The 21,865-nt window shown below is 42.5% G+C and overlaps 10 protein-coding genes across 12 annotated transcripts; 5 read left to right on the forward strand and 5 right to left on the reverse strand.

The window, feature by feature from the left end:
- Positions 1-97: 97 nt before the first annotated feature.
- On the reverse strand, positions 98-1,145 carry LOC6633734 (uncharacterized). Its single transcript, XM_002056983.4, has one exon. It carries the CDS (start codon positions 954-956, stop codon positions 291-293), a length of 666 nt encoding a protein of 221 aa, XP_002057019.1. The 5' UTR covers positions 957-1,145; the 3' UTR covers positions 98-290.
- Positions 1,146-2,571: 1,426 nt separating this feature from the next.
- Cdk7 (Cyclin-dependent kinase 7) lies at positions 2,572-3,885 on the reverse strand. Its single transcript, XM_002056984.4, has 2 exons — positions 3,726-3,885; positions 2,572-3,669 (listed from the first exon to the last, which is right to left on the reverse strand). The coding sequence occupies exons 1-2, from the start codon at positions 3,789-3,791 to the stop codon at positions 2,677-2,679; spliced, it is 1,059 nt and encodes a 352-aa protein (XP_002057020.1). The 5' UTR covers positions 3,792-3,885; the 3' UTR covers positions 2,572-2,676.
- A 350-nt stretch (positions 3,886-4,235) lies between these two features.
- snf (U1 small nuclear ribonucleoprotein A snf) lies at positions 4,236-5,236 on the forward strand. Its single transcript, XM_002056985.4, has 2 exons — positions 4,236-4,686; positions 4,768-5,236. Exons 1-2 carry the CDS (start codon positions 4,334-4,336, stop codon positions 5,063-5,065), a joined length of 651 nt encoding a protein of 216 aa, XP_002057021.1. The 5' UTR covers positions 4,236-4,333; the 3' UTR covers positions 5,066-5,236.
- Positions 5,237-6,248, reverse strand: TrxT (Thioredoxin T). The gene has a single exon (XM_002056986.4). It carries the CDS (start codon positions 6,020-6,022, stop codon positions 5,531-5,533), a length of 492 nt encoding a protein of 163 aa, XP_002057022.1. The 5' UTR covers positions 6,023-6,248; the 3' UTR covers positions 5,237-5,530.
- Positions 6,249-6,590: 342 nt separating this feature from the next.
- Positions 6,591-7,268, forward strand: dhd (deadhead). Its single transcript, XM_002056987.4, has one exon. It carries the CDS (start codon positions 6,682-6,684, stop codon positions 7,000-7,002), a length of 321 nt encoding a protein of 106 aa, XP_002057023.1. The 5' UTR covers positions 6,591-6,681; the 3' UTR covers positions 7,003-7,268.
- A 165-nt stretch (positions 7,269-7,433) lies between these two features.
- Positions 7,434-10,428, forward strand: LOC6633739 (nuclear transcription factor Y subunit gamma). Of its 2 annotated transcripts, XM_015170162.3 has the most exons (3): positions 7,434-9,239; positions 9,915-9,997; positions 10,077-10,428. In XM_015170162.3, the coding sequence occupies exon 1, from the start codon at positions 7,609-7,611 to the stop codon at positions 9,154-9,156; it is 1,548 nt and encodes a 515-aa protein (XP_015025648.2). In that variant the 5' UTR covers positions 7,434-7,608; the 3' UTR covers positions 9,157-9,239; positions 9,915-9,997; positions 10,077-10,428. The 2 variants fall into 2 exon arrangements, with proteins under 2 accessions (XP_015025648.2, XP_002057024.2); XM_002056988.4 differs by lacking the exons at positions 9,915-9,997; positions 10,077-10,428 and adding an exon at positions 9,308-9,567.
- Positions 10,429-10,749: 321 nt separating this feature from the next.
- On the forward strand, positions 10,750-11,076 carry LOC6633740 (thioredoxin-1). Its single transcript, XM_002056989.1, has one exon. It carries the CDS (start codon positions 10,750-10,752, stop codon positions 11,074-11,076), a length of 327 nt encoding a protein of 108 aa, XP_002057025.1.
- Positions 11,077-11,835: 759 nt separating this feature from the next.
- LOC6633741 (uncharacterized) lies at positions 11,836-15,632 on the reverse strand. Its single transcript, XM_002056990.4, has 6 exons — positions 15,466-15,632; positions 14,572-15,132; positions 14,391-14,513; positions 13,342-13,427; positions 12,652-13,188; positions 11,836-12,585 (listed from the first exon to the last, which is right to left on the reverse strand). Exons 1-6 carry the CDS (start codon positions 15,553-15,555, stop codon positions 12,285-12,287), a joined length of 1,698 nt encoding a protein of 565 aa, XP_002057026.2. The 5' UTR covers positions 15,556-15,632; the 3' UTR covers positions 11,836-12,284.
- A 449-nt stretch (positions 15,633-16,081) lies between these two features.
- On the forward strand, positions 16,082-17,551 carry Sas10 (UTP3 small subunit processome component Sas10). The gene has a single exon (XM_002056991.4). The coding sequence runs from the start codon at positions 16,157-16,159 to the stop codon at positions 17,462-17,464; it is 1,308 nt and encodes a 435-aa protein (XP_002057027.1). The 5' UTR covers positions 16,082-16,156; the 3' UTR covers positions 17,465-17,551.
- A 218-nt stretch (positions 17,552-17,769) lies between these two features.
- Rnp4F (RNA-binding protein 4F) lies at positions 17,770-21,607 on the reverse strand. Of its 2 annotated transcripts, none has more exons than XM_002056992.4 (9): positions 21,456-21,607; positions 21,142-21,395; positions 20,904-21,079; positions 19,741-20,477; positions 19,513-19,678; positions 18,973-19,401; positions 18,789-18,909; positions 18,622-18,727; positions 17,770-18,545 (listed from the first exon to the last, which is right to left on the reverse strand). In XM_002056992.4, exons 1-9 carry the CDS (start codon positions 21,471-21,473, stop codon positions 18,174-18,176), a joined length of 2,379 nt encoding a protein of 792 aa, XP_002057028.1. In that variant the 5' UTR covers positions 21,474-21,607; the 3' UTR covers positions 17,770-18,173. The 2 variants fall into 2 exon arrangements, with proteins under 2 accessions (XP_002057028.1, XP_015025487.1); XM_015170001.3 differs by having other exon boundaries at positions 21,142-21,392; positions 21,456-21,604.
- Between the last annotated feature and the right edge of the window lie 258 nt (positions 21,608-21,865).

The following is a 21,865-nucleotide window of genomic DNA, read 5'->3' on the forward strand; positions in this document are numbered from 1 at the left end:
AGCTGCATTTGAATACGAATATATATATGTATATGCATACATATGTATATATATAAAAATAAATATATTTATATATATATATGTATGTATGTATGAATGTGAATGTGAATCAAGCGGAGTTGTTCTTTATATATATATATATATAATATATATATATATATATGAATATTGTTATTTCCTACTGTTGTTGTTATTATTGTTGTGGTTGCTGATGTTGTTGTTGTTGTTTTTGTTGCTGGCTGGTGGAATTGGGGGTCACAGCATCGCTTGGTCATGTTGGTCGCCACATTCTATTTGCGCTGCACATTGTCCTCGTAGAGAAATGGACGCGTAAAGGCCTCCAGCAGATCGCGCTGCTCCCTCAGACGTCGCAGCTCCGACAGCGGATTCGCCGTAGAGATGCGTCGCACACGAAACAGGGTGGAGACGGTGCCCGCAATTTGACCCCAACGCTCGCTAGCACGCGATTGCATCACATCCGCGCAGAGATAATGATTGCGCCGCTCTCCGCTGGCCGTGGCATTTGGGCTTGCAGACGCGCGTGAGGATTGGGCCGCTGCCGCCGTTGTTGTTGTTGGTGATGCTGCCGTCGCTCCAGCCGTTCCGGCAATCGATTTAAATGGCTCGCTGCGTATGAGGACCTCGGCGCGCTCCTCGCGCGCATCCTCCTCGGAATCTTCGTGCGGCAGTGCCGCACATCGGCCGCAATCCAAATCGCTGACGTGCGCAAAACTGGAGGCAATTCGTCGCAATGATGATGTTGATGACGCCGCGTTACTGGTCATGGCCAAGGTTGTGGATTGAAAGGGATTGGCATCTGTGTTAGCGGGATTTGAACGACTGCGCATTCGGCCCAAATTCATATTGGATAGCTTATTGCCATAGCTGGTGCGCAGCTCGGCGCGTTGTCGGCGCGCCTCCTCTGAGCCAATGGCCAACTTTCTGCCCAGCGGCATGCTCCTGTCCTCCTGGTGGTGCTGCTGCTGCTGCTCCTGCTGACAATTTAGTACCAATCGATACCGTAACCAAAAACTGTTGCCGAAATGTTCGCTACGAATTTTGTTCAGTGACTGCTTAGTTATACCCACATCCCAGCCTAGGACCACAACAAATCCAAGGCCAGCCTGGATGCGATATGTCCAGCACTGTCCATCACCAAATATAAATAAGTTATGTTAACCGCGTTTTTTCTTCCGTGTCACGAGCGCGCCCGATTCGTTTTAACTCGTTTCGACTCGTTATGAGTATAAGTATAAGTATAAGTATAAGTATAAGTATAAGTATAAGTATAAGTATAAGTATAAGTATAAGTATAAGTATAAGTATAAGTATAAGTATAAGTATAAGTATAAGTATAAGTATAAGTATAAGTATAAGTATAAGTATAAGTATAAGTATACGTATAAGTATAAGTATAAGTATAAGTATAAGTATAAGTATAAGTATAAGTATAAGTATAAGTATAAGTATAAGTATAAGTATAAGTATAAGTATAAGTATAAGTATAAGTATAAGTATAAGTATAAGTATAATTATAAGTATAAGTATAAGTATAAGTATAAGTATAAGTATAAGTATAAGTATAAGTATAAGTATAAGTATAAGTATAAGTATAAGTATAAGTATGAGTATAAGTATAAGTATAAGTATAAATATAAGTATAAGTATAAGTATAAGTATAAGTATAAGTATAAGTATAAGTATAAGTATAAGTATAAGTATAAGTATAAGTATAAGTATAAGTATAAGTATAAGTATAAGTATAAGTATAAGTATAAGTATAAGTATAAGTATAAGTATAAGTATAAGTATAAGTATAAGTATAAGTATAAGTATAAGTATAAGTATGAGTATAAGTATAAGTATAAGTATAAGTATAAATATAAGTATAAGTATAAGTATAAGTATAAGTATAAGGGACTCGCATGTACGTCTTCAACATGGAAGGGAGCAATATTCAAAAAGTCAAAACTCTTTATGTGTTCAGGATATGCACACACACACAAAATTGAGTTTTTTAGCTTTGATAAATATATAAAAAACATATATGTATATATAATTTAAGACCCGCCCGAAATATATCGTTTATTAAAAATTCTGCAGTGTTAACGGTATTAATGAAAAGCAAAAAGGGTTTTCATACAATACTTTGAAATGATTTCGAGATCCTAACAAAATAAATTGGATGTGGTTTAGTTTTGAATATATATCCTTCTGCGGAATGGTTTCTATGCGTTACACAAAAAAAAAAAAAAAGCGGATATAAAAATGTTTTGAGTCAGATTTTGACACAGATATAAAGTCCTTGAACTGGAACTAAAGGTATCCTCTCATTTAATTGAACCAGTTTCGAACATTGTCCGAACTAGTTCGTTAGCGTGTTTAACAATTGAACCGTTTTCAAAGTTTGAAAACAATTTTAGAGCTGTTTTTTGAAAAGCCGCGCGCAGTCTATTTCTATACAGTACAGTACACACTCAATAATAACGACTTAACACTTAATGAACTATGTGTGAGGCTTAGATGTTGCATTGAAAGCTGTTTTATACAAATAAAAATAAAAATAATAAATTGTAGTATAAATTCCCTTACCTTTTATTTAGTATATTTGTGGCTATCGCTTAGTAACTAGTCAAATAAACTCTCTATGCAATTCGCATGTGGACTGGCAGCTGTTTAGAACATTAACTTCTTTTTTTGCGGCAGGACATTGCCGCGCACCGTGGTCTCGACCAGTTTGCGCTTGAGTCCCGGTTTCTCATCGGCAGCCGCATTGGCGCCCTCCTTGGCGGCCAATATGGCTGAGGGCATTGGCAATTTGGGGCCAACTGTGGGCGCGGGCTTATTATGAAAATAAGGCATGCTGAGCGCTTCGCGGCACGAGCAGCGCTTTAGCGGATTCATGGCAAACAGACGACGCATCAGCGTGATCATATCATTGCCGGCTGCTGTGAATATATTCTGAAGCGGTGTGCCCACAAAATGACGAAATTGTAAATAGTCATGGAGCTTGCTCAGATAGGGCCACTCGGCCTCTGTGGGTGTGCCCAAAACGCTGAAGATGCGCGTCAGCTGATCCAGATCGGAATCGCCGGGCAGAAAGGGTACACGCAACATAAGCTCGGCGAGAATGCAGCCAACGGCCCACATGTCCACGCCGGTACCGTATTGGCGGGCGCCAAATAGCAGCTCGGGTGAGCGATACCAACGCGTCACCACATGATGAGTGTACACGCGATTAGGCGAACCAAAGCTCTTGGCCAGACCAAAATCGCCGATCTTTAAAACGCCATCACTATTGACAAGCAAATTGTTGGGCTTCAGATCGCGATGCAGAATCCAATTGACGTGCAGATATTCTAGGCCGCGCAGTGTCATTATAGCATACGCCTTGATGTTCGCTTGGGTGAGAATAATCTTGTTATCCTTGATGATCACCTCCAGATCGGTGTCCATAAAATCAAACACCAGCGACACATTCGACAGCTGGCCAAATACATCGACCAGTCCGATAATGTTCTCGTGCTGCAGCTCCTGCAGGATCTTAATTTCACGCAATGCGGTGCGATTGATGCCATCGCGCGCCTCATCGCGGCTGCCCTTCTTGATCTTCTTGACGGCCACAATTTGGCTGGTCACAGTGTCGCGCGCCTTGTACACGATGGCAAACTGGGCAGGGGTTTAAGGGAATGTATTGCAATGCGTATAGAAGGCTAAATGCTTACCTGTCCTTCGCCCAGAAAGGACAGCTTGGCATAGCGATCCTTTTTGTCATCTCCAAGGGGCAACATGTGAGCGTTTATGCATAAAATACAAATTGCAAGCGCTACCAAATTGAAATGAGCGTGCGTTCCAGCCGGCAAAACAGTACACACCAGTGCTGCATAGCAAAGGTATCAACTATATCGATAGCTAGTATCGCATAAAATCACAGCACTAGACATCGTAAGATACATCGAGTACATATCACACTAACACAAGAAAACCCTACCGCTCTTACAAAATTGTAATTCATTTCAATTTTATTTTTCTTTTCATATTTATTATTTAGCAATTGAATGACTAAAGTGGTACAAAACGTTTGTATGTCGATTACATGTTGCACTGTCACCACACAAAATCACTGCATTATACACTCGCGCTTAACATCGCATCTCGTTATTCACCATGTACTATCGCCTAAATTATATCGATATTGTATTACATCGAAAACATGGCGACTGTCAATGCAAAGCTGCATTGCACATCTCTAATCGGCAACGACCAAACGAGCATTTTTTTTTACGCATTTTTTCCATCAACTATTTGGTTGCTCTTTAATTAAAACAACAAAATGGATGTGCGCCCAAATCAAACTATCTACATAAACAATCTGAATGAGAAAATTAAAAAGGAGGAGCTCAAGAAATCGCTCTACGCTATTTTCTCACAGTTCGGCCAAATACTCGACATTGTGGCATTGAAAACATTGAAAATGCGAGGGCAAGCGTTTGTCATTTTTAAGGAAATTGGCAGCGCCTCGAACGCCCTGCGCACCATGCAGGGCTTTCCGTTCTATGACAAGCCCATGCGTATTGCCTATTCCAAATCTGATTCGGATATTGTGGCCAAACTGAAGGGCACGTACAAGGAGCGGCCAAAGAAGGTGAAACCACCAAAGCCGGCACCGGGTGCTGAGGAGAAAAAGTTTGTATCGAGTGTAATTTGTATGCGAATTGGATGCTGTATATTTAATGTTTTTTTTTGTTTTTTCGAATTCTAAAACAGGGACAAGAAGAAGAAGCAGAGCAGCACCGAAAATTCGAATCCCAATACACAAACGGAACAGCCGCCAAATCAAATTCTATTCCTCACCAATTTACCGGAGGAAACAAACGAAATGATGCTCTCAATGCTGTTCAATCAGTTCCCCGGCTTCAAGGAGGTGCGTCTGGTGCCCAACCGTCACGATATTGCCTTTGTCGAGTTTACCACCGAACTGCAGAGCAATGCCGCCAAAGAAGCGCTGCAGGGCTTCAAAATAACGCCCACGCATGCTATGAAAATTACTTTTGCCAAAAAGTAAACAACAATATTGGGCTACATATACAATTATATATATATATGCATATATATATAAGTGTAGGAAACTTGATTTGTGCGTGCCGCCTCTCATTTGGGAGCACACACGAATCTAATTTTTTTTAACGCTCCTAATTTAAAATTATACTTAGAATAAATACAAAATACAAAGAAATGATGTTAAAAAAAATCGTGTTTAGCTTTAAGTTGGCAACAAGTCAAGTTTAATGGTGATTTACAATTTTTCAGGGCTTGTGTTCAGGAGTTAAGAGTTCGTTGTAGTGTAGTGTACGCGTCCTTAAGACAGTCAAGTGATCTCCAATGTTATGTTGTACAGTGTTCGGAATTCGGTCGGCATTGCTAAGTGTTTCTTTGTTTTGTTCTTTTTTTTTTCGCTTTCGTTTGTACTGGCATTTCGTTTTGTTTGCATGAGTTTTTCCGCTTTCTTAGTTAAATACAGGTTATTCAATTAGTTCTCCAGGACGCCCTCCTTGTCTAGGGCACCACTCTGCACACGCATGGACATCTCGTGAGCGCCCTCGACCTCCTCATCAAGATCACAAATGGTGCTGCCGCTGGCAGCGCTCTCCGAGGATGTGCTCAGCTGCTGTTGCATTTCCTCGTTCGGCTCATCGCTGTCGCTCACATATTTCTCCATCGATTTGGCCAATTTGTCCGAATTGCCGCCCACAAACACCTCCAGTACCTCGCCGCTCTTGATGAACACAAATGTCGGCATGCTGGTTATGTTATACTCAATTGTTATCTCCTCGTTCTCATCGACATTCACTTTAAGGACAACGGCACGCTCGGCATATGTGGCGGCCAGCTCCTCCAGTTTGGGTGCAATTATTTTGCACGGTCCGCACCAATTGGCGCAGAAGTCGATGACGATCAGTTTGTCGCCGGCATTGGACAGTTGCTGTTCGAAATCCTCTTTGCTCTGTATAACATGCACCATGACTGAAATTTCGCTATGCCGTTGGAATGTTTTTTTTTCTTGTATTTTTTTTTTTTTTTTTTAATTATTTATTTGTTTATTTTTTTTTTTTTTTTGTCTGTTTGGTTTGTTGACTGAACACAAACATGAATTTCGAATATTTGCAACAATTTTTTGTGTGTGCGCACAAGTTTCTGGAATTTTATTTTTTTCGGCTCGACAGCTAGACAGCTGAAGTGAAATAGGAAGAAAGGAAGCCTTGACTTCCAGTCAAAACGGAAAACAGTTAGCAGCTCGCATAAGTTTCTTAATGAATTGGCAGCTAAGTTTTTCGTTAAGGCGACGATTTCAAAATATAATTGTGAACTGCACGTGCGCCAATCGTCAATCGATAATCTCATCTGAGCGACAGGTGGCAACGCTCAAATGCTGGACGAGTACCGTTTGTTCATTTATGATGTGTGTATGTATGTATGTATGCACGCATCAAGACGCTTGTGTGTGTATTCGCCGCCTAAAAGCGCGGGAAACATTTACATAGCCTTCCAGCTTGCGGTGTATTGTTGCTATAAATAGAGGTGCACGGCACGCATTCGCAAAGTTCTACCAAATTGACAAAGACGTTTCAATCCAATTGGATTCTGTATTTTGTGTAACTGTTTTGCAAAGTTGTATTCAAAATGTCGGCCATTCGCAGCGTCAATGATTTCTACAAACGCATCGAGGCAGCCGAAAACAAAGTTGTCCTGGTGGACTTCTATGCCACCTGGTGCGGACCCTGCAAGGAAATGGACCCAATGGTCAAATCCCTGGCACGCCAATACGCCAGCAAGGCGATCGTTATCAAAGTCAACGTCGACAAATTTGACGAGCTGGTGGAAAAGTACAAGGTGCGCAGCATGCCAACGTTTGTCTTCCTCAAGGGCAATCGCAGCTTGGGCAAAATCATTGGCGCCGACGAGCACAAACTGACCCGCATGATGGCCAAAGTATGCAAATGAGCGCGAATTGAAGGCGGCGCAGGCGTCGCTACCTAACCGTAAATTTAACATTTTAATATATGTATTGCTTAACTGTAACTGTAAGTGTAACTGTAACTGTAACTGTAACTGTGACGGCAAACAATTTATGTAATTTCCAATGCAAAAATAACCTCAAATTTGAATATGTTTTTTTTTTTGCCCTTAGAAGCATGCTTCTGTGATAGGTTTTAAGGTTAGAAACGATTATAAACTGATAATAAAAATGACAAAGAGAAATAAGAGAATTGTTTGGCTTCATCTGTGTAATCTGTGTAACGGCGGCAATCGCAGCAGGCGAATGGCGTTCCTGGCGTTTGACTTCAATTCACAGATTTTAATATCGTCCAGAGGAATCAAATAAAAATCATTTTCGTCACAGCAACATTCAACAAACAATCCTTTTTTTTTTTTTTTTTTAGGTAGCGTACAAAATTTTCAAGTGCAACAAAAAGCGAAAAAAAAAAATAAATATATATATCACCTCGTCTAATTGTCGCGACACTTTGGTATCCAAAATTCGTTGTTGAGAATTCGTGGTGAAGACGCCGATTCAGCCGATTAAGGTGGAGGAGGAGGAGGAGGAGCATGTCCTATCAAATAAAGCGTACACCCTATTTCCGGCGCATGTTCAACAACAGCCGCCGCAACGGGCAACTGCAGCGCCTGCGCGAAGAATATGAACGGATACAGGAGTTTAACGATCGGACCATCGAGCTAAAGATGCGTCAGGTGCGACTGAAGCGTCTGTTCCGTGAAATAGAGGATATTAACGAATCGCCGAGCACATCGAATGCCCAGCGCAGGCATACAACGCTGGTGCATTTGACACCGGAGGCCATGCAGGCCCAACAGCGGCGGGAGCGTCTCGAGGCGCTGGAGCGTGCCCGCGAACTGGGCCAGGAGATATCCCGACGCAATGCCCAAATGGCCGAAAGCGGCGCCGGTTTCTATTTGCGCAGCGAACTCCGGCTAACAGCAAAAATGCGCGCCGTTGACGATGCCCGACGCGAGGCACAGGAGCGACGCCAACGCGCCGCCCGTCGGATCAGCTACGGCAATGCACAATCGCGCTCGAACATTGAGCGCATCGTCCAGAGACGCCAACGGCGGCTGGTTACCGGTGATTCGGCGGCAACATCAATAATGCTCGATACCAGCCATCAGGCCGCCCAGCTGCCGCAAAGCACATCCAGCCACAATCAATTGCATCCGGATCTCATGAAGCGGGCAATGCTGCAGCAGCGTTTGCAATACGGCAACTCGCGCTCCAGCAACAATATGATGCGCAGCCAATTGGCTGCTGCGCATCGTGTAATGAATTGTTTATCGGCAACCGATACGCTGACGGATGAAACGGATCAGCTGCAGCAGCAGCAGCAGCAGCAGCAGCAGCAGCAGCAGCAGCGACAGCAGCAGCAGCAGCTGCAGATGCAGCTGGATCATAGAGAGCAGCCGTTGACTATTGCCCATTTCTCGCCCAGCTCCACCAGCAACAACAACAACAACAACAACAACAACAACAACATCATCGTTGATTCGGAAACAGAAATGCAGACGGCAATGTTGCCGCCAACGGAGCCGGATATGATGCGCGACGACGATGTGCCCACAACGAGCCAGAATGCGCTCAGATTGGCCGATGTAACAACGGCAATGGCGGCCACCATAACGGCCGCCAGCCAGCCGCCATTGGCAGCGGCGCGCTCGAACATAATGCTGCACGAATCGAAGTCGGATCGCGCCTCGCAGCGCTGGCATCGCATTCAGCTAACGTTGCCCTGGATTAAGGTTATGCACGATCGACCGATGATGGCTTCCAGTGAATTGCAAGCCGGCCAGTTGCCCTTTGGCGGCGATGAATTGGGCAACAACAACAACAACAACAACGAGAATAGCAACAATAACAATAATAATAATATTAATATGAATAACAGTTACTACAACAACAACAACAACAACAACAACAACAACAACAACAGCTCACCAACGGAAACGGGAGCCACAGATAACTACCAAAGTATCAGGGGACCATCGTTAATGCAAGAGGACTTGATGCAGATCATGGAGCTGGACAATGAGGGACAGTTGCCAACAATGCATGCACATTGCATTCATCAAGCATTTGGTCAATAGGTCAAGTGACAAAATGTCTGTCCCATTGAAACAGGCCCATATACCAACAAGAGCAAGCTCCGATAACTTCGTGGATTGTCAGAGTAAGTGCTTCCAGTATATCATTCCATTCAACTGTATCTATTCCATTGCTCAATTATGTTTTGGTCAGGCGCGTGACACGCGCTCGTTAAATATATATGTACATATATAGGCAAACGATTAACAAGTCGACTTGACAAATACCCTATAGCCGGGCTAACTAGATGAATCATTGACAAATAATATGTATACAAATTCATCATGATTGTTTTTAAGGAAATAATATAAGAATATACTTTTTTTTTAAATGTATAAGAACAGCAAATTTATGTTGAACATAATGTATTGTACTTTAATTTATTCTAAAAATAAAAACAATATGCATTTCTATTTACGCGTACATTTCTATTCAATTTAAAACAATAAATCTCAATTACAAGCCCATAGAGAATTAAAAAGAAATTCATTTGCATTATAAAAGCTATGGAAATTCCAAAATATAAAAGTAAAACATTTTGTTTGGAATTTTAAGCTCTGCAAATGAACTGGACGGGGACTTACAGACAACAAATAGGACAGAATCGAAAAACATTTAACTAAGTGAAGAGACTTAATATAAAGAGAAAATGCTCATAATCAAAATGGGTATTTTCAAGACCTAATAGTTCTGAGCATTGCACTTGTAAATTCTACAATGAACTTTAATAAATGTATTTTCTTCATATTTCTTATTACAGGCATTTCATAAGACGAAACCGGATGGATCTGATCTCTATATCATATCTGCCAATTGAGTTTATTGGGCGATAATCAAGTTTTTGTATGCAATCATTATGAATTATTAAATATATTTATATTTTTTGATTGCAATAATAAACTGATTTTTTATTTAATTGCAGGCACACACACAGTTCCTGCTCTAGATAATAACAAGATGTTTTATTGGGCCCGCGGATGCAATGGTTATATATATGTATATATTTTTAAATGTCAAGCCAGCCGACTGGAGAAGCAAAATACGCGAAATGCGTATTGTAAAACGCCCTACACCCTTTAAAAAAAAAGAAAAAAGAAACACATCTACGAACAATCGACGACCAAATGCAGAAAATTGTATGCAACGCAATATGATATACGCATATGCCCTACATATAGACCGTATATGGGCTATATATATATGGGCACGATATGATCCATTTGCTTTAAGTTGTATTAGTTAAGAATTTCATAATATTTATTTGTAAAATAAATTTAAAGTCGAAAGGAAAACTATAAGCAAAAGCAAATCGCCTGCATCATATGTACGAGTTTTAGTAAAGTATTTCAAATTGTCAAAAGCCGCGCACGTGCGCACTGCGCATATCGCCAGTCGATAGGGTATTTACATAAACGACGGGTGGCAACGCTCAAGCGCTGGACGAGTACCGTTTGTTTATCTAATGCATTCTGTGTACTTACATTTACATACGACCAGCCTGAACGAACGCTGCATCCAGCGGAAAATTCCTCGACAGTCATCTGAAAATAAACCCAATTTTTCAATTTAAATACAAAGTGCCTAAAAAAAAAAATATGCCCACCGTTCGCACCGTTAGTGGATTCAATAAACGCCTCGAGGCGGCCAAAAATAAGGTGGTCGTGCTGGACTTTTATGCGAGGAACAGCAAGCCCTGCCAGGACATTGACCAGCTGGTGCAAACTCTCGAATATAAATACGCCAGCAAGGCGATTATCATTAAAGTGAACGTCGATAAATTTGACGAACTTGTAGATGAATACAGGGTGCGCAGCATGCCAACATTTGTCTTCCTCAAGTGCAACCACAACGTGGCCAAAATCATTGGCGCCGACGAGCACAAACTGACCCGCATGATGGCCGAAATGTGCGAAACTGAATGAGCGCGATTTTGAAGGCGGCGCCGGCGTCGCAACTTAACCATAAATTAATCTTTTTATTAGATGTATTTGATGTTACTCTTTTCAATTCGGACATAGCCTAATAACACATTTGAAACTAACTCAAGCAACATCATCAAATATCATTTATTTCACTCTGTTCACGAGGTGAAAAGGAGTATATTAAGCTTGCCATATTTGATGCTCAAGTAGTTAGATAACGCCTGCTAGAAGTCGGACAGACTGAGACACACAATTATAATACTGCTCTCTCAATCTTGAACAGGATTACACTTTAGCTTCAGAATTACAGGATTACAGTCTCAGTCGAGAACACCCGACTAGGGCATACCCTGAACCCCCTTATTCCAACACCAAATGCAAATATACTTTTCTAGAAGCTACACGTCAAGTTTGGTGACACTAGCTTTTATTATTTACCCAATTTGATCAAATAACAGGATTTCGATATCGATTTTTATCGATTACTCGGAAACGGGGCAAGTTATCGAATATCGGAAACAAACTCAATCTGCGAGGACCTTACAGCTCATGTATCTAGCTCTTATAGGGGATCCTTGCGTTCAAACATGCGGACGGACGTACATGGCTATCGATCGATTCGACTATTGATGCTGATCAAGAATGTATATAATTTATGGGGTCGGAGATGCTGCCTTCTGCCTGTTGCAGAATGGGTGCAGAATATAAAAAGCGAACTTGTGCTATGATTTACATACATATATACAAAGATTTCAAGAGTATTTTGTTTACCCATTTTATTTGTATGTAATTAAGCAATATTTGGAATATGAACAATATAATTGTTAAAATTGATGTCAGTTGAAAGATTCAGTCTCAAACGGTCCGTTTATATTCAAATGCAAATCAATTGCACATGCAAACCTATACAAACATATATGCATATGTTCTTCTGTTTGTCAGATGAAATTTATATTCGAAAATAGGCATTACCCATGCATAGCATACGTTTATGTATGACATATGATCACGCAGTAAATTTGTGTTGTTTCTTTTTAAATATAAGTTGGTCAGTTGTCAGTTGAAAAGATTAACCCATTTACGGGCTGTTTACAATAGATATAATTTAGCGTACTGTCAAGTCGATGGGGTACTACACATTACATGCTCTTATAGAGAATAGATGATGACATATGGGAGCTCTATGTAAGGAATCACATTTTGAACAATTAGGCTGTTAGCTCATTAAAAAAATTGGGATGCTCGGTTAAGAACTGTTGCAGACGTTTTTGTTGCTCCTGTTTTAGCTTTTTGTGCGCCTCTTTGTTCAGCTTACGCCAGGCCATCTCCTCGGGCTGGAATTTGACCAGCCAGTTGGCCAGCGCCTCTTGCAGGTCATGTAGAAACGGATTTGTCAGCTGTGGCGGCTGAAATTGCTGAAAGAATGTCGGCATATAGATGATATTATCGAACTTTTCCTCAAAATCATCGGTGGCCGTGGGAAACACCTGCGTCTCGAGCATATCAAAGCTGTAAGCAAATTAAATTGTTTCCATACTAATGTAATTCCAATTGATAGACCGCAAGGACACTCACGTGGGCAGGCGCTCGCGCAGGTAGCGCAAGCGACGACCACAATTGGCGGCACGCAACTCGGCGCTATAATTCTGACTGCGTCCGGCCATTTTGGCCTCGATTAACAAATCGCTAATGGTCGTCGTCTCCGAGCTGCTCTTGTTGAACAGATTTACAAAGAGGATGCGATCTTGAATATCAATATCCTTGATAACGGCATGCAGCTCACGTGCATGCACCAACTGCTTAAACTTCGTTGTCGCATTTTCGGGCCAATGCAAATCCAACGGATACACATCGGTCAGTGTGCCGCGCATCAACAAAGCCGGCTGCTCTTTAAAGGTGCCGTGCAGAAAATACAATTCCTTGCGTTGAACATTCACTCCCTTGCCATAGTCCAGCAAATAAACAGATACATGGTCAGCGTCAGCCAGGGGTTCGCTGACAATGCGTCCACGACGCCAAGCAAATTCATGCAGCACAGCGCACATATATCCGGGTTTCATAAAGTAGCTCGGCAGCTGCCAGTCAGCGCCACGCAGTGTAGAATAAAAATTGCTGCACGAAGAGAGGCGATATTAGAAATAGCAGGGTATTTCACATTCCAATAATATACGACACGATTCAGGCACTTGCAGCAAACAACATGGATTGAATCGAGGATTTGAGCCAAGTGCATACTGAGTGCTCTGCCCGGTTTAAGTTGCTTACGTTAGCTGGTGATTTAGCTGTTCCAGCATATGCATGTCATAGTCGCCGCCAACAACATGAAACCAGAACTGAAACGGACTGTAGACCTGTCCAAAGAAACCGAAAACACGTTAAGCGAAAATAAGAAAGATTGGAAGCAACGGACAAGCTGGCAAGAGTCCAGTCGGGTTCCCCTCTAATTGATTCTAATAAACGCTGCTATTCGAGCCTCCTACAAGCTAAGGAAGACGAGCTACCCGATGGGACACCACGCTATCAAATATCATATCCACAAAGCCTCTGCTTGAACGAAGACAAATCAACCAAGAGAAAGCATTTGGGCAAAGAGTTCGCCTAAGGGTTACACTCCCGTTCATCAGGAAGCTCCAGCAACTGCTGCTCACTTAACCAGACTCAGGCACATCTTATATTTTCCCATTTTCCACGGGAGCTAGCTAAATATATATATAACTAAGCTCGTCATCCAGATCGTTGTAATATAACTGCACTGAGACTCACCTCGGAGAATTTGCTAAATTGATTGAAAATTGATTTTCCTTATATTTTTTTTTAGTTTGCGGTTGTGCTTAAACATTTCAGCGAGAATTTGTGAAATCCAATAGATATGCTATTCGACTTAACAAAATCTCGCTGAAATCCTTAAGGACAACCGCACGGTCTGCTTCAAATAACTCACAGAGACTAACTGGAAATATGTTTGGTCGAAATTGCAAACAATATCTAATTTGACATATAATTCGAAGCTATCTTTTCAATACACAATATCGATACTATAGCTGACCTCCATGCTATAGATATATATATATATTCTTGATCGGCATTAACAACGGAGTGCATATAGAACTGCTTCTATCTCTCTATCGTCATGACACTTTGCATTGGCTGCCCTGAGAAGAATCACGATCTAAGCGAAACCTTGGCCAAGCTCAGCAATACAGATTTCATTATCTTCAAAGGATATATGCAATGGCCGCAACAAATCGGACAACATAAAATCATTTCTCATCCCTTTGGTTATATATGTGTAAATGGTTTCCACAGACACACACCTCGGATACAAAAAGCTTGAGCAGATCTCCAATCTTAAAGCTCTCCGATATCGGCACTAGGGGCAGCTCAGCGCCTAGGGCAGCGGCTTCCTTGGGCTTGTCCACGCAGTAGACGGCATCTGACTTGTATTGGAAAACAGTCGTTTAATATGGTTAGAGCTGGTTGGCCGGCGTTACCTACCAGCGCATATTCCGGCACGGCCGCGCGCGATTGTATAAGTTGTATAAAATTGTTCATCTGGCGCTCAGCGCTCAGGTTTTCGGTATTTAGGATCTGTTCCGTCTGCTGATTGTCGGTTAGGGAAAAACGAAATGGATTTGTGCAGTCTGTCATCTGTTCCGGCTCATCCTCATCGCTGTCGATGGCCCACAGCTCTTGGGCCAAACGCTGGGCAACATTAGACTCGCTGTCAATGCAGCCGCCCTCGCCTGGCTCCTGCATATTTTCATCCGCACTCATCATCATCATCACCGGCTTTACGGTGCGGTAATCCAATGTGCCTAGCCACGCCTCAAGATGATTGTATTTCCTTACGGTTTGCGGCAATAGATCAATATATTTGCGCTCAGTCTGATCGCCACTATCTGACGAAGATGTCTGTCCACTTTTAAGGCGTTTTGCTGAAACCGCGCCAACTGCCTCGTTTCCATTCTTCGGTTCCTGGCATAGTTTTACAACAGGCGTTCCAGCCTTTAATTGGCGAGCTAGTACAGCAGCGCTCACAAGTTGTTCTCCGACAGACTGTGAAATATATATATATTCGATGCATACTAAGAATTACAAATACATATGTATATATGCTATTGAACGAGAACATATATGGAGTGTCCCTTTTGAGAAAGCTCTGTTTTCTCCATACGAACTTGCTTGGAATATTACAAAAAAAGAAAGGTTATGTTCTAATTTGACAGGACTCTGGAAGAAGAAGAAGCCTAGCTGCTGTCTCAAGGGTGCAGCTTGTTTCATGTGTAACACATAATATTTAATATACAATATTAACTTAGATCTGGGTAAAGATTAACGGCAGTTGGAAAATGTGCGATCATGCACGGACGGGTTTTGCCCATAACTTACCTTTGAATAAGATGCTGCCATTTTGGTATCCAGCTCACTTTTCAATTGTTCACCTTCCGCTGAACACTCCATATTATCTTGAATATCCATGATTTAATAAATGTCTTTGCCTCGTTTCTTAAGGCAGCACACGCACATACACATACACCAAAGACAAAAAAATAACTGTAAAAGCCTTAGCTTCCAAGGGTGGCAGCACTACGAGAGCTGACACCAACAAGATGGCAACGCTCGTTTTAATGCATGGAACGATACCAAGTAACTAGTCACTGCTTTTCTGCTTAATAAAACACTACACAGGTTTATTTTGTATATCATATATATAATATTATATTTGAAATTTTGAAAGCTAACTGGAATACGCAATGAGTATCACCTTGCAGAAAAGTACAAATTGAATATTATAGAAAAAAGCATATAAAATATTGATATGCAATTTCCATACAATATAAAGTATATTGATACGAATAATTATGCATCTTTATTTCAAATATCGCGGCTAATTTTGAGTCTTCAAGTAAATCTACATTTTGCGATACTTTATATATCGATACCTGTATTGGGATTGTCAATCTAATCACAGTTTTTTGCGATGTTTAGTGACTGACGTTAATTTTGCTCATCCCTACGGCGGACATTTGTTTACGGCACGTGTTAGTGGCCGAATAGTAGTTTCGAAAATTTTTTAAAAATGGATAGCGAGGCGGATGATTATGAGCCCACCGATTCGGAACAGGAGTACGATGAGGATGAGCGAGAGATATTGAGTGATTTGCGTAAAGAGCGCAAGAAACGCGCCGAACAGAAAAATCAAAAACAGGATATTCTATCATTTAGCGACAGCGATGATGATGATGATGATGATGAAGACGAGAACGTTGTGGGCGAACTGATGCGCGACAGCGATATTGAAGGTGCCGAGGACGACGATGGCGATCTGCCCGACACCATGGACTGGGGCAGCAACAAGCGAACCTACTACAATACCGATTTCGTCGATCCCGACTACAGCAGCTACACCGCTCAGGAGGAAGATCTGGCCTTGGCCGAGGAGGAGGAGGCCAAAAAGATTCAGTTGCGTTTGGCCAAGCAATTGACCGAGGCTGACTTTCAGCTAGACGACATGGGGGAGCTAGCTGTTGCAAGTGACGACGATAACGAGGTGGCCATTAAAAGCATCAAAGTGACCACAGATCTGAAGGGGCTTACGGAGCGCGAACGTCTGCAGCTGCTGCAAAAAGATTCACCAGAATTCATGGGCCTCACCCACGACTTTCGGCAGCAGCTGAGCGAAGTGCAGCAGCTGACGTCGCCCGTTCTAAACTATGTGCGCAATCATCAGGTGCCCATGGTCCCGGCTCTGCAGTTCGCCACTCTCTATCAGAACGTGCTGCTAACCCACTGTTCGAACGTATCGTTCTATCTGCTGCTAAAGGCCAAACGCTGCAGCATCAAATATCACCCGGTGGTCAAACGACTTGTGCAGCTCAAGCAGCTTCGCGACCAGCTGGCCCCGCGCTATGAGGAGTACATACGCCCACAGCTGGAGGCGCTGCTGGAGCGCATTCAGGATGGCGATACATTCACCGTACTGGATGTGGCGCAGCGCAAGGCCAAGCTACAGATACTCGAAAAGTACAATGAAACCAAGCTGCAGAAGAATGGGCATGTACAGAAGGATGCTGACGCTGATAGCAATACTGATGATGACGACGACGACGACAAACAACTGCCAGATCTGGCCGACGAGGAGGAGGGAGATGACGAAGAGAATGAACGACGCGGCATCACCTATCAAATGGCCAAGAATAAGGGTCTAACGCCGCATCGCAAAAAGGAGCTGCGCAATCCGCGCGTCAAGCATCGTGGCAAATACCGCAAGGCGCTCATCCGCCGCAAGGGTGCCGTGCGCAGCGTACGCACAGAAGTGAAACGCTACGGCGGCGAAGCATCCGGCATTAAAGCCACCGTCACCAAAAGTGTCAAATTTAAAACGTAGTCCATTTAGTCCCAATGTATATAACATGTATGTAGGCGCCTTAAACTTTATACTAAATTTTGTTTTCTACACAAGTATTGGCTTTGATATGCACGTGTTTTGCCAAATGCACATAATGTAATAGGTGTCCAGGGGGATTGAATGCAATTTGTTGCTGCTTAAGCTTATGACTAGACATTATTCGAGTCCGTTCCACAGCTTGGGTCCCATCATCCAACAGATAGATTACTAATGTGCCCACATTGAAGATAAAAGGCTCGATTGCTCAATTGCTACGCCCAATTCTAGTTTTCCTTTTTGTGGTCATAAGATTTATTCAGTAGGGTCACAAGGTCGCCTGTTGCATTACATAACATCAATATACAAATATTTATATGTACGTATACATAACTCTGTCCATATATATATATTTATATGCACACATTGAAGTCTCTCTAGATGCCAAAATGAAGTGTTTTTGTTTAGGTTCTAAATATACATCTTTCCTTTTTGATGGATATAGTATATAACATATGCACAATCTCTATAACAACATTACATGTACTGCTCCTAAGTTTTCTGCCGTAGTGTGTGTGTGTGAGTTCGTGCTTTTTTGTTTTTGAGTTAAGGAACTTCTTATGGATAACTTAACATAAATGTTATTCTTAAAACGACCATATCCATACGAGATACTTTTGCAATCTACAATTTTCAATTGCATATGTTTAGCTTAAATATTAAAGAGCTTGCGAAAGTCATCGTTGGATTTTGGAACAGTCGGCGGTGGCGCATCCGATTTTTCTAATTCGTCGGCTTTCTTAGCGGCATTATCTTTATCATTGGCATTGTCATTAGCGTCAGCATTGCCATTTGCATTGTTGGCTTTGCCATTGGCGTCCATTGTGCTGCTAACAGCTGCATCTTCGTCCATATCCAGTTCGAGCTTCTTGCGCCGCTTCACCTCATTTATAACCAGCCTTGTTGGTATTAATGTCGTTTGGATGCGACGCTTCAATGGCTTCCTTTGGCCAGCAGCTGACGCTGTGGATGTAGTTGCCCCTGCGGCTGGTTTTGGCGGCGGATTCGAAATGGCCACCTCAATCTAAACGAAAACAAAACCGAAAAATAAAAAAACATATGCTTTAATTATGCATTTGTCGTTTGAGGAAATTTCTTACGTTTTGACCGCCAAGACAGAGTCCATCGCCACAGATGACCGCGTTTTGTGCCTCCTCCGGTTTTTCGAACTCAATGTACGCAATGCCCTTGAATCTTTGATTGCCGCTGGCGTAGGATATAGCATATTAAAATATCATTTTGTGTTTTATATCGCCGTCTCACTTACTGTTTGTATACCAAACGCACATCCTTGATGTTGCCAAAGCATTTGAATGCATCGGACAGATCCTCTTTGGTGCAACGTGGATACAAGTTCTTTATAAATATCTTATTGACTTCCAAATTCGCTGCAATTGAGAATTGATAGTTAGATGGATTCGATTTTATATTTTGTCACCTGTGCAACTCACGTGAATACTTAAAGTTCGACTCTTTGGGCTCTTTGGATGGTGGCCCTGGCGGCATTATTTTCTTGGCTGCCGGCACCTGTTTTCTGGGCAACGGTGCGCTCGGCCTTTTGACAGGCTTTTGGTTTCCCATTTGCTTTCTATCGCCCTGTCCACGCCATGTGGAGGACGGCTGTCGATAAGTTTCTACCTTGCTGTGCACCTGCATGTATGCTTCGCAGTATGCCTGGCAATCGGCTATTGTTTGATAGGTGCCAAAACAACGTTCGTTGCGACGATACAGCTCCGCAATGACATGGACGTCCGGTGTCATCGACAGTGCCGATAAAGCCTGGCGCAGCACTGTCGTCATCTTGCGCCCACTATTGTATTCGCTTTCCATTTGGGCATAGGCCAGCCACAGGTGGCTCTTGACGCTGCTGCCGGGATAATCTATGAAAAGAAAATGGTTTAAATACATATATCCATCTGAATCGACAAGAATTTCTCCTGCCAGACTGAGAATCAACACATTGTCCACCGGCCGGGATTTAAGGTACTCACTTAGTATCTCACACCAGATGGAGGCGCCATTATCGGGACTGTGCAACTTTGCATACTCGACCTGTGCCCATAACTGGAGCACCTCGTAGCTTGTGTCTGCCTGGTCGCCGTAAAGATCGGAGAGACGATCCCACACCTGACGAAATGCGGCACGCAACTTCTTGACCTGTCACAGATTGAACTTTAGTCATATATCTTAAATGTATTGTCTATTCTTAAGGTAGGCACCTGTTGCTCATCATCAACCTCGGTGTGGCGCACGCGATATGCCAAGTAGTCCAACTGCAGCTCAACATTCATGTCCATGTACGGCTCCAAGCGTTCTAGGTGCCGGGTTATCTCAGTTTCCACTTGCTCCTGGCTGAGATTGTGTTGCTCCATCAATTCCAAATACTTATGATTGAGCGCCATTGTCGGTTTCAACTGCAGCACACGGTTGATCAGATCCAAGGGCTTGCATTTGAGATAACCATCATTGACGCTGGTGTGATGCAAGGCTCTATTTGCCGACTCTATAGGTTTTTCCATATATGCAATATAGTCCAACCAGAGGCGACTATCAGTGGGATATTTGGCCAGGCAACGTTCGTAAATCAATTTGACCAAGGTGCATTTGATATTAATGCCGAGCGACAAGGCGTCCACTTTGAGTATGAAATTCTCCTGTAGCCAGGATGAGTTCTCTGTGCTGGCCTTCAGCTTCTGTTTGAAATCATCAATTAAATTGGAGATTGACTGCAACTGCTCGTCGCTGCAGTTCCATGTCACGCACTTGGCGCTCATTGCTTTCTCAATTAGCTCAACGTCATCCTTCTCCGACATGGAGCTGAGCAATTTGCGCACTTGTTCGACAAAATCGACACGCTCCAGACCATAATCAGCCAGCAATTTGGACCACATCGGATGCTGCTCCATGAGTGGCTGTTCCAATAAGCTTTTTACAACAAAATCAGCAAGCTGTTCATCTGATAAGTAAAGTAAAAACAAATTAATATTAACTTAGCAGCTTAAGAAACTCGGCGGAGATAGCTTCAGGATCACTAGTCACAATCATATCCGGGTTGCAGACGAATTAGCTTGGAGAAGCAGAACAAACGACTGCATGATCTTCGGATCATTAGCTGCTTTCTTACAGAGCATTGCAGGCAGCGCGAGCAGCTGCACAAGCCCAAGATTGTGGACGATGCTCTCTACAGTCGCTGCCTCGCCAGAGCGCATGCTGGTTAGCTGTCCGAGCGACAGTAAAATAAAACTTACTCAACCAGAGGAGAGTTCAAACTTGGTTTAGACCAGAGAATATCTGCTCAAGGGAACAGTGAAGGCAAAAAAAAATAATAACCAGTATGCGGCCGTACAAGGAATTTCATCAAGATAATAAAATAAATTGTTACCATAGAAGCTGCTCAGCGCGGAGGCGCATTTCGTTTCAAAAACGGCGCGCTCCGCCGGCGTCTGGGTGACCACCTTAAGTGTTTTGAGATAACGAAGCCATATATGCGATGGTATGGTGGTATATTTTTGGAATTCATTGATGGCCACCTCAATCTTATCGAAGACATTCAATTTGCTGCAAATGGTGTCAAAGTTTAGTTAGTTTGTGCATAAATCACAGCATGCACGAATACCCACAATGCCGTTGTACACAGATCCATATAATGTTTATATTTCTTTGCTGGCCTGGCCAATATGGCCGCAAACTCATCCTCCATCTTTTGCTCATCATGCGAATCGCTGGTGTCGCCAAGCGAGCTCAATACGCTAACCTCACTCTCCGTCTCTGATTCAGCTCCACTGGCGCTTTCCTCGTTGCTGTCGGAGCTTATTTCAATTGGCTGCTCGTTCACAATGTTGTCGTCCTGACTGTCACCAGCTGGAGCGTTCTGCTGTAATGAATTGAACGGTTGCTGTTAGCATTGGCAACCAAATGACTGAGTTATGCTTACATCAGCTCCGCTGGCCATTTTTAAAAATATGTTTGGTTTTTTTTATGAAAAGCTTAGAGTTGTTTCAATTGTCTCAAAAATCCTGCTCGCTAAAGTTTTTGTTGTAGTGCACGTAAACGACAACTAGAGATGAGCTGCGCTAATCCGCTTCATAGTGACCGCAAATGGCCTACTATCGGTAAAACACAGTTTCGAAACTTAACAACATTGTCGCTGCTTGTAAAAGTGTAGCTATAAGTGATAATGCGTTTAAATACCCATGTAAACATCTAGCAGATGTGCGTTGTCACAGCCACACTACACTCTTTAACACCGACAGATAAATAACCGGGCAGAGTAACATAAAAATTGCTACATATTAAACATTAATTATTCATAAAAATTAGATTACAAAAAAGAAAAAACAATAA

This window comes from Drosophila virilis, chromosome X, assembly GCF_030788295.1.
Source record: "Drosophila virilis strain 15010-1051.87 chromosome X, Dvir_AGI_RSII-ME, whole genome shotgun sequence".
NCBI classification, from domain to species: domain Eukaryota; kingdom Metazoa; phylum Arthropoda; class Insecta; order Diptera; family Drosophilidae; genus Drosophila; species Drosophila virilis.